Consider the following 11628-nt stretch of genomic DNA (forward strand, 5'->3'; position numbering starts at 1 on the left):
TTACATACTTTTGGGGCCAACCCACATTTCTCTTTGGAAAATGTTTCCCCTGCGTAGCTGCAGACAACAGATGGATCGTATGATCTCTGCATTTGGAAAGATGGCATAATTCTGGCAGACTGTCAGTTAAGTGAAGGGGGCTGATTTCAGATCCTCATTAAGAAAATATACAACCACACAGAGTGGACTGAATGGCAGAATGTGATCACTGGCGCCAGCTTTAATAGAAAATGTAGCACACTGTTGCAACATGAAATCTGATGTGCTGTGGCTGGATCTAGCTCTACCGGGTTTTGCGTTCATTTTTCAAACAAATGTGTTTTAAAGGAGACGTTCTTTGTATTGCAAGGACCCTCTGTTTGCCAGGAGAGAGAGGAGGAGTGCAGTGGAGGGGTAAAAGGTGAATTCAAAGGGCCACCACCTCCAGGGTCGGAATAGGGCATCAAGGCTTTGCCAGGTCTTCCCTTACATTTGCAAAAGTTTCTGTGTATTGTCTGTGTTTTGAAACTTTTGTTTATATTTCTAATCTCTCATTGTATTTATTAGGGTGGGTGCTTTTTGCACCTGACATTTTACCCAGAAACACCCCGTGGAGACATCACGGCCCTTTCCTGCTGCAGGGCTCTGGGAGCAATGCCTAGCACCTCCTTTGCACCTGGATTTCCATGGAGAAGCAGACCTGCCAAGCACCTAAGAGCTTCAGTAGGAATCCCAGGACACTGTAAAAAGCAATGTAGTTCTTCCAGCAATACTGGTTGTGAGCAGTAAGTTCTCTGTAATCACTACTCACAACTGAAGAGAAAAGGACTAGTGGAGCTGCACACTTTTATTTCACCATTAAAGACCAAAATAATGGCTATGGCTTCAGGTCACAACTTTTTAACATACTTACTTTCAGCAGTGACCTCTGATCTTTATAATCTTTATAATCCTGATTTTTTAATCAGGATCTTTATATGGTATCTCATCTTGGTCACACAAAAAGTGAACGATCCTTAATCACTGGTTGTTTTGAAAGTCTTTGTTAAGCTACCTTTTATCCAGATCAGAGACATCATCATTGAACCTGAAATGTTCAAGCAGTGATGCTATTTGCTATGGTATATTTATTCCTGTATCCTTTGTGCTATAGTCACCACTCTTTCCTCTAATAACTGTAAGTTTCAAAGGTCAGAATTCGTTAACAAAGTAAAAGACTGTACAGTAAGTACACAACGGTAGAAGAAAAAAAAAGAAGTATCCACGTCTGAATTAACTTCTCCTCCTTCTCTCAGTTCATTTATTTATGGTGAAGACTCTCCATGCACAGATATCCTCTTTGCTGTGTAGAAAATCATAAAATGCACTACCTTCCCTTGAACCCCTATAAGGCTTGGAGCAAGACAAGATAGAATGGGAAGTAACATGGACAACTAATTATCTTTCTTCTGCTTTCAGAGCTAAAGAGAGACAGTTCAACCAACAGAAGGCTCTCTCTCTCTCTTTTTGGCATTATGGCAGAGATAAGACAAAAGCACAAACAACTCTAGCATCTCAGGGTGCCTGATTACTTTGGATTGAAATAAAGCTCCGTGTGACAATAGTGAAGCCTGTCCTTCTGCACCACAATAACCTTGTGGGAACTATTCAAAACCCCTCAGTGTAGGAGGAGGTGGTCTGAGTCACAGTTACAGCACTGAAGCCTTTGAGAGCACTACAAACCACACTAAGATAATGTAACGCACACAAAGTTAAATACGTTCGTGAGAAAATTGAAATGACAGAACTCAAAAGTAAAGATCATGGGATTACTCCCCTACTTTGATTGCTTTGAAGGAACAGGAATTTCAGGTGCGTAAGGACCACTGAACTGGACTGTGGCTGGTGATGAGTGGAGTGGTGGCTGTGAAAAATTTTAAGGGCTTAAAATTTAGTGCCAAACACACCAAAGGTCACCCCTGAAACTGGGACAGAGAAAAGAAAAAGTCAAATCCAGATGAAATCCAGGCAAATTTTTAAACAATATCTGAATTGCAATTCTTAAATGGCTACATTTTTGAGGCAATTGCAGTTGAATATTTTTATTAATTCAATTCTTTTATTCTGGGTATATTGCTGTGATAAATATTTGTTTAAATAGAAAATACTCTGAACTGATCATATTTAGCAACATCTTAGAAAAGACAATTTTTACTGTGCTACAAAAAAACTATAATCGGCACACATATCTGTCGTTGTAACTGTTCTGGTGTATAAGTAATAGGAAAAGCATGGCTGTCATTGTTGCAGATTGGTAGTATTCAAGCCTAGTAAAAACAACAAATTAATATGAAAACGGGGACTCAGCAAGCACAGCAGTCACATTTTAAGCCTCAGAATTTCAGCTATTTTTTATTAAAAAAAAAAACAACCCAAAGGTCCAAGTTCATTGAAAGGACCAAAAGAGCTACATAGAAAATCTTTTTGAGAAGCACCACTGATATGAAAGAGAACAAAAATAAATCAAAAACTCTTTTCCATCACTTTTGCTTAGTACCCCCATGACTTCAAAAACTAATTTATTTTAAAGTTTGTAAAAGAAAAAAAAAAAGTGTTGTTGGACTTAGACTTCACTTATCAAGTTTCATCCTGGAGGGAATTTTTATAGCTGAGTTATAAACCCTCCGCACTAGAGTGTTTATAATGGAAACGCTGACAAATGCGATAATAAACACCAATCATGGGACCATAGTAGCTGGTCAGAATGTGGATGCAGGAGTTTGCAGTGCTATCATAATATTTGGTCCTGTTTCCAGCACTAATTTGCTTAAACCTGCTTTCAGGTTGAGCAGCTGTAAAACAAGATCAGCCTGACTATAGGTTGCAAAATCATTTGATTATTTATACTTCTCTTAGAAAGCTTGGAAATGTCTCTCAAATATGATTTCATTTAGATTTTTCTTTTGGTTTACATGTCTGAATGCTAATCGTAACGTGATAGCTTCAAGGGAACTCAACTTTCTACCAAAAGGCAGCCTTCAGTGGGCAAAAAGAATATAAACAAACACGCCTCAGACCAGGATCTAAAAATGGGCTATGATCAAACAGCTCTAAGGCTTTAAAAAACCCCTTATTATCTTTTCCCAGAAGTAATTGACACTTTCAGTTTTTGTTCTTAATGCGGTGATAATGGCATGGTGCTTTGGGGAGACCAAGGGCTGCGATTGGCCTCAGCCTTGGTGGCAGCAGGGTTTCTTGAGCAAGGGAGCAACGGGTGAAATCCTAGCCTCGCTCGAGTTAGCTGCAGTTTTGCAGACACTTCATTAGGGCCAGGGTTTCACTGGCTTCCCAAGCCTGACGTGCTGTTTTATTGCACTGACTCCACAGATGAGGATGCAGCTATCTTGGATTGAGAGGAGGGTGAGGGGAGAAGGGACCCCACAGTCTTGTTATTTCAGGGAGGTGGGACAGCACTCCAGCAAGAAGCTTTGCGATGATTCCATAATTTGTTTATATTCTTAGCAGGCTGAGCTTCTGGGACTTCAACACATCCACATGGGCCAAGTGATGGGTCAGCATGGTGTCTCGCTGCTTCATTGAGCTCTTCATGGGCATAAGGGCATGCTTCAGTTTTAACACAGGTGTGTAAGAAAAAAAATGGATCCAGCCTACTGTTCTGGTAAATCTTTGCCAGTTTTGGAAAAGCATGAAGCATAAAAAATTAAAGCTCCCTTCATCAGGTTCTCAGCTGCTATAAATCAATGTGCGGCTAAGAGGCTCCTCTGAAGTCTTTAATGTAACATGAAATGCATCTTGCTACTTTATCTGTGCTGTTTGCATATTGTATTCATTGGCTTACACCACAACTGCATTTTTCAGTTCTAATGTTATTTTTAGAATCAGTGGCTCATATAAGGATGTTACGTACTGCTGTTCTGTATTGCTGCTGCAAAATTTCCAGTGATCCATTAAAAATCAGGATTCATAATGCAGGATGATTTTGATTTGTATTTAAAAATAAAATGTAACATTTTCTTTCTGCTTTTCTCTAGTCTTTAACACAAGTATGAAAACAGCTTAAATCTTGAAAGAATTCCATGTTTTGTTATTGAACCAAGAAGAGAAAACCAATAATTTTTGAATTATCTGTTACAGATATGTTTACATCATGAATCTCTTAACGTAAGACTCTGTGTGCTATAGACTTCTAATTTTATCCAGTGACATAAGCAAGAAAAAAAATATGAAAAGATATATAATCATGCTGTGGAAAGCACAGTTGTATAGAGATCATAGAGAAATAGTGCTAAGAAGGGAATATTGACTTGCACTTTTCATTATCCTAAAAGAATTTGTCTTAATCATTTTGCTTGAGACAGTGGTAACAGTAAAATGCATCTGGGTCATGTGAACAGTTGTGGATTTTGGAACATTGCTTATTCTTAGTTCCTTTCTGTATTTTATTTTTAGCAAAAAAAACCCCTCAAAACAAAAAAAAACCCAAAACCATCTGAAGAGGTGAAACACCCCAGTTTCTAGAGAGGATCCAGCTGCGTTAACTATCCAACTGCCTCTTGGAAAAAAAGCATTCTGACAACTGAAGAGCAGATGCAATGTGCGGAGTCAGGGAGGTCAACAAAAACAAGTGGAAAAAGAAACCAAGGAAACAAGTGAAAAGAGAAAGAATGAATATTAGAGTATTAATGCAGGATATTAGATCACTCATGATAATATTAAAGGGAATGGAATGAGAAAATGAAGACTCGCTACAGGAGCTGACAAAAAACGTGAGAGAAGAAATCAGAGAGGTATTAGGGTGCGATTTAGGCCTTAGCCATACTAGCCTGACTCCACGTTAAATGTTGATTGATTGCACTATTATCACGACAATTGTATATAGTGGAGGTAAAAGCTGTCCTGCGAAGTCGTGCAGAACCACTGCCCCGCATGGGACGTGTGCTCCCAAGTTGGAGGCAGGCTGGGCTGCGCCCTGAACTGGCCGGTTGCTGCCCGTCTGCTGCAAATTCGGGGAGAAATCCAGGTCTTTCCCCCGGCATCGGCGAGGGAAGGTGGCAGCAGCAGGGAGAGCCGGGGGAGGAGCGAGAGGGCAGAGGCACACACACATCAGAAGGGCCGGAGAGGTTTCTAGGGGAGACCCCGGGGCCCCTTGGCCCGGCCACGGCCACCCCCCCACCCCGAAACCCCGCTGCCGCTCTCCCTGGCCCTCTCCCCTGCTAACAAGCGGCTGCGAGGCGCTACTAGAAAATGCTAAAAAAACCCAGTTCCCCAATGGACCCCGTCCCCTCCGGCTTTTCAGCGTGTATTTATTTATTTATTTATTTATTTTCTCTCCTTGCAGTAATGAAACGCATAGAGGCGGAGTTAAATCCAGCGAGGGAGGAAAGGGCTCTCGGTGACCTCCCCAGAATCAAAACCCGCGAGTTTTCTCTCTCCGGCGGGCACCGGCGGCTTCCCAGGCCGCTCCTGAGGGTGTCGGGGCGTGGGGGGGGTGGGCTGCAAGGCGGCCCGGTTGGCCCCCGCGCTTCGCCTCCGCCGCCCCGCACCGGCCCGCACCGCCCCGCATCGCGCCGGGCCGGGCAGCGCCGGACCCTCCTCCGCCAGCTCCTGCTCGGTGCGAGCGACGGCGCTGGCCGCCCACACGCAAGGACAGAGCTGGTCCCGGGAAGAAAATCGTGACAACAAACGGTTGTGTCCAGATGTTCCGCTTTACTGGCCCCGTGACACACGGCATGGACTTGGCAGGCTGGATTTCAAAGAAAGGGGAGTTGTTGTTTATTTTTATTTTTTTTTTTTAAAGCAGGAAGCGCTAGGTTAAAATGCACGCGCCGAGATTTTCCTATTCCCTGGCAGGCAGCTGGGCAGGCAACTGGTTCCTCTGGAAACCCACCCTGCAAACTGGACCGGCTCTGCTGCCCCGGCCGAACTTTTCTCGAAAGCAACGAATTGCAAAGTTTTAAAGCAAGTAGGCGACGCAACAACAGCCAAAGGGCCCCAGACCTTCCTTTTCTTTTTTCTTCTCTTTACAAAAATTATATATATTAGCAAATCTACCCATACTGAACCTCTCCATCCCTCCCCCCGCCCCCAAAGCACACTTCCCCAAACACTCCTGGTTTTGCATCCCACACCTACATGGTCCTGGCTGCGGTGTGAGAAGCCCAGGCAGGAGCAGGGTTCTGCGTCCCGAGGAAGGAGGCGCCCGGGGCCACCTGCTCGGTGCCGCGGGTGATGCCCGGCCCCCAGCCCCGTCCCGCCGGGCCCCGGAGCTCCCTAGCTCGCCTCCTGCCTGCTGCAGCCGTCCAGGAGCTCAGTCATGAAGGAGATGTACACGATGGCCAGGCGCAATGTCTCTATTCGGGAGAGCCTCTTCTCGTAGGCGAAGGTGGGCACCTTCTTCCTCAGCTCATCAAACGCCTCGTTGAGGTTGAACATCCTCTTCCTCTCCCGTATGTTGGCAGCCTGGCGCTGGGCATAGGTGATAACCCGCTTTCTCCTGGGTCTGTCCAGGAGGGAAGCGCTGCGCATCCTCTCCTCTTCCTCCTCCTCCTCGTCGTCTTCGGGATCTCCGTCTCCGAAGGCAGCCAGGGGCAGCCCGCGGGCCATCCCCTCCCGGAGCGACAGGGCTCTGTCCCCAAAGGGAGGCCCGGAGGTGACCTCGCAGAGCCCCAGGTTCGGGCCGGCCCGGGGGGGGACCTGGGGGGAACCCAGGGAGAGGTCGGCCACGAAATCCAGCACCGAGGCGCCCAGCAGCCCCTCTGGGCAGGGCACTTGCGGGGCTCTGCCGTGCAGCTCATCCAGCAGCCCCGGGCGCTGGTGGGCTGGGAAGAGGCTGGCTGACATCTTACTCCAGAGAGGGCTTAATCTGGTCCCCCATCCCCAGCCCCAGCGGCGTTAATATTTATAACCCCCCGGATAACAGGATTAGCAGGACTAGAAAGAGCGGCTGTAAAATTTCTCGCCGTGATGCTGATGAGAGGAGACAGGCAGCCCCCTCGGGGACGCGTGGATGCTCCCGAGAGAGGAGTCCCCAGCGAGTCAATCCTGTCACAGCGATCAAGGACAGTTCCTTCTTGGCAAAACCCTCCGCTCTTACCTGCTGAGCACTTTTGTCTCCTCTTACACACCCGCAACCAAACGATTTTCAGCCTCTTTAAAGCCCGCAGCCGCAGAGCCGGGTCTCCACTGGGCTTGTTTTCCTGCTTTCTGTCGGGATCTCTGAACCCTGAGAGCCAGCCTGACAATTGATGTCAGGCAAGTGCATGTATGCCTTTAATGATGTCCTGAAGAGGGGACCTGCACGCAGAGGGTCACCGGGGAATGTTTACCCTGTATCCCAGCGCAATGGGAGCTGAATGACAGGACCTCCATTAGCCTAAGTAAGCATTGTAGGGGACCCGATATTGCATTCCCAGGAGTAACTGTTGGAATCGCCTCTCCATTCCCCCTAAATCCCCTTCAACTAGAGTTCAAACATCTTTCCAGCGCGGCAGTAAAAGCCTGCTTCGTAAAGCTCATTTCGGTTCAGGCAATCTCAAAGCACTTGCTTTGAAACTCCTTCCTCCTGCCCATGGAGACGAGGGTAAGCTGGTCCTGGTCAGGGCAGCGGTCGCTCTCACACCTTTGGTAGAGCCGTCCCGGTCACCGGCGGTGCAAAGAGGAATCAACCTGCCTGCACGCACTGATAACCCTGGATACATAGCGCAAAAACCCGTGAAATGCATATAAACACAGCCGGTACACCCGACACCGCTGAATACCTTTCTTTGATCAAGGTTTCCTTGGGGACGGACGTCGGGGATTGTTTTGCTTTTTCCTTGGGAGGCTGGAAGAGGTTGGGGGCTGTGCCTTCACCCTCCCACACCATAGACTGTCCCTAAGTAAACAGCCTGGCCCTGGCAATCCCTGGTGGTGTCAGACACACCCAGGTTGTATCGGGTCGATTGTCTTTGGCACGCGATTTGCGCATACAGCTCGTTTAGGAGCGGCTGCCCATTACTCTTGCGATGCCTTCTTAGAACCTAATCTTCGCCTTTGTCATGCATTGTCGCCGCTCTCGCTTTGGGGCTAATTAGTCTCTAATTTCTAAGGGGATTCAAAGCCCATCAGATCAAAGGAGGCGGGGGTGGGGGCGGCCGAAGCATCCCCCTCCGCGAAAATCCTTCCTGTTTGCCTACAGGTCGCAAACATTTCCCACCGCGCACCGGGATCTGCCGGCGTTTACGACACAGCGAGCGAACCACGCACCCCCTTTTTCCTGGGAAAGATGCCGCAGGGAAGACCCTTCCCCTCCCAGTTTCAGAACCCTCACCCCCCCCTCCCCCAACCTCCCCGTCTCGGCGGGCTGCCAGAGGCGGGGGGCGGGCAGGGCGCTGGCTGCGCGGGGTGGTGCGGAAGGTGAGCGGGGGCGGAGGTACGTTGGACAGCTCCGGAGCGGCCGCGGCGGCGCTGCAGGTACCCGGCGGCCCCGCAGAAGGATGCGGGGGAAGCTGGGGGGGGGTGTGTGGGGGCATATATGTGTGTGTCTTCCCTCCCCGTCCTTCTTCCCGGCCTACAACCAACCTCTCCCCAGCCTATCGCACCACCGTTATCGGCACTGCCGCGGCAGTGATCGGCGGCGTTGTGTCTGCTTTGATGATTTAATGGCGTGCCTAAGGCTAAATAAAGAGCGAATAGCGGGGAGGATGCTTTTATTCTTACTAGCCCTAAGAGGTTTCTTAGCGAACAGGGAGAGAGGTAGTCAGAGACGTGCTTATTTATGACAAATACCGTTCATTAAAACACCTGGTGAACGAACTAATTAGAATTAAAAGAGGAGCTGTAAAACATCTGTTAAGAGAAGTACTGACTAGAGAGCATCCAAAAGTAAGCAGAGGGGCTCTAATTGTTAAGTATTATATCAAAACTGTTGGTGGATAAAAGATTTATGATCGATCCGCAAAGGAATGTAACTTGTTTGAGCCCCTTTTAGGTGAGGTGGCAAGTATTTCGTTTAAAGACATGGAGGTATAAAATAAGGACAAATGTCAGCAAAGATGTGTCACCACGGGGTGCAAAATTATCGGGGAAATACAAATGCTTCAGATAATAAAATAAATGAGTGAAGAAATGTGAAATCGTCAGCTCAGTGTCAATCTTAACAAGAATTTCCCGTCATGCGGGAAACCGGCTGTTAGAAGAGGATCGAGCAGCTCTTCACCACGGTCTCTTTGGAAATAAACTCTTGCTCACATCTCTAGTTTCAGATTTTTGCAGGACACAAACTACAAAGACAAGCGGAACCAAAAGCATTTTATATTGCAAGAAAGTAAAGGGAGAAGGTTGTTGAGTCAGTATTGGACCACAAAGCAATATAACATAAACCATAAAAGATTAATGCAGGGTGTGCCTGTCACTGAATCCTTAAAGGAAGCACTAAAGCCAGGACTAAGCCAGGATTGGGAGATCCTAGCAGAAAATGAAGACTTGTAGCCAAGGTGAATCCTCCTGTCAAGCTGATTTTTTTATTGCTGCTTTGTTTCCTGGTTTTTTTTTGTTGTTTGTTTTTTTTTTCGTTTTTTTTCATGCTAAAATACTGATTTTTCTCTTATATTAACTACTTTAAATTATGTATAATAAGCTCAATGAACTGTGATTTGAGGTATGTTTTTGAATGTTTTTTCATATTTGGTGATTTTTATCACATTGGGGAAAGTATGGAGCTGAGGAAACGCATAATGAATATCCATGCTGCAGAGGACTGGTTTTCAGTGCATAGACAAGGCAATCACGTAGGGGAAGCAGCACAAACTCTCATGAGAGGCTGCTTTATACTCTGAAATCTTCTCAAACCAGATTAGGTGTTCAAACATGTGTTCTAGATTTGTTTTAACTAAGAATACAGTTTGCTTTATGAATGTTTACCTTCCTTCGCCTACTTTATATCCTACCTTTTCATTTCACTTGTTTATCACAAAGAATTTTGCTCACAAGATGCTTACAGATGCTGAGCACTGATGGCTACATCTTCAAGCCACTCTGCAACCATTTGCATAATTATTTTTCTTCAGAAGTATCTATGATATGATTCTTGATAATTTTGAAAATCACTGTCTCTTAACAAATCTCCCTATATAACAAATGCAATCTCTTTTGTACTAGCAGGTACAAGGAGAATGTGCATTTTAATCCACTGTACCTCTGTGGAAACAGTTTTAGTCCTTTTATAATCCTGCATGCTGAGTCCCTGTGCTGATAATTTTCCACATTATCATACAGGAAAAGACAGCCACTCTGATGACTTAGCTTTAGTGATTGAGATGTTAAAGATTTTACTAGTGACTTATACTTTATTGGAAAATTCACTGGAAGTGAGTGGTGATCCTGGGATGCTGAAATAAGGGGGCACCGTCCATCAGACATGGCTTGGTAAGCAAGGAGCTGAAAGTTGCTGTCTGCTCTAGAAACCACAAAAAGTTAGATATGCAACTGAAAAAAAAATGCCTACGCAGTTTTCTTGTAAAATGTGAAAAATCGTCTCTCCTTTAATTGATCCCTTAGTAGCAGAGTTGCTATCATTCTCAAACCCTGGCCTGAATAACAGAAACAGATGTACTGTGTAGCAGGCTAATGCTGTCTCTCTCAGCTTACTGACGTTGCAGCTGTCTGGTCTTGTTGTTAAACCTTAAAATTACAGTAATGTCCATGGATCAGGACCTCATTACCTCAAAACACAGGGCAATTCCTGTCCTGTTGAGCTCAGTCTGAATTCCTGACAGACCAAACCACATCAGGGCAGTATATATGTATGGAGATAGGGCAAACTTGCAAAAGAATGGAGAGAGTTTGGAAAATAGCTTGACACTTGCTCAGTTAGTGGTGGAGAGGAAGTGACTATGGGAACCACTGATGAATTAATACAAAAAGGAAGTTTTTAAGCAAGGCTAGGTGATTACTGGTTATTTTGATTTTAGAAGAATGTAGTAGTATTCAGATGAAAGCAGAGCAAAATGTGGTTGAATGTGGTATCACTGGAAGGGTAAAGGAGACCTCTGTTGTCTCAATGTATTAAGAGATTATATAGGCAGGGAACATTGGGCTGTGACAGAGTTTATGTTCAAAGAGTTTATGTCCGAGTTTTTTGTGAAGCGGAAGGAGGCCAAACGACAAGTATTAGATGGTCAGTACTGTTTCAAGTGTCTTGCAATGAAACCAGAAAGGAGGAGACTGCTGAAGTCAAAGTCAAAGCTAATGTAGATGAGAGGAAGCAGTGCCTTGGTGGCTGAACCAGCTGGGAAAGCCTTTGATACATTGGAGATAGATGAAGTGTACGGAGATGAGGACAATGTTACCTCACTTTTTCTGCAGATGTCACACGCTGAAAGATTTGAATGAGTCCATCAGTTAAGAAAAGTAAAATAGATACAAGGAATTGACTTACATTATCTAACTGATGGCTCTTATCCAAGTACCAAGTTATCATGGAGACACCCTGAGTCCTGCAGAGATGTGAGCACCAGTACTGGACTCCACAGACCACTTGAAGTCTGTCTCCCCTGACGGACTGTCAGCTTGGGGATACTGGCTTCTAACTCAGCTAACTTTGGTCCTGTGGGATGAACCTTGGCCCTAGATTTAGTGGTTTATGAATAAACACTAGAAGAAAATCCAGTA

General features: G+C 45.6%; 1 protein-coding gene across 1 annotated transcript; it reads right to left on the reverse strand.

Annotated features, from left to right (window-relative positions):
• Positions 1 to 6249: 6249 nt before the first annotated feature.
• FERD3L (Fer3 like bHLH transcription factor) lies at positions 6250 to 6819 on the reverse strand. The gene has a single exon (XM_074573450.1). The coding sequence runs from the start codon at positions 6817 to 6819 to the stop codon at positions 6250 to 6252; it is 570 nt and encodes a 189-aa protein (XP_074429551.1).
• Between the last annotated feature and the right edge of the window lie 4809 nt (positions 6820 to 11628).

This window comes from Larus michahellis, chromosome 2 (genome assembly GCF_964199755.1).
Source record: "Larus michahellis chromosome 2, bLarMic1.1, whole genome shotgun sequence".
NCBI classification, from domain to species: Eukaryota; Metazoa; Chordata; class Aves; order Charadriiformes; family Laridae; genus Larus; species Larus michahellis.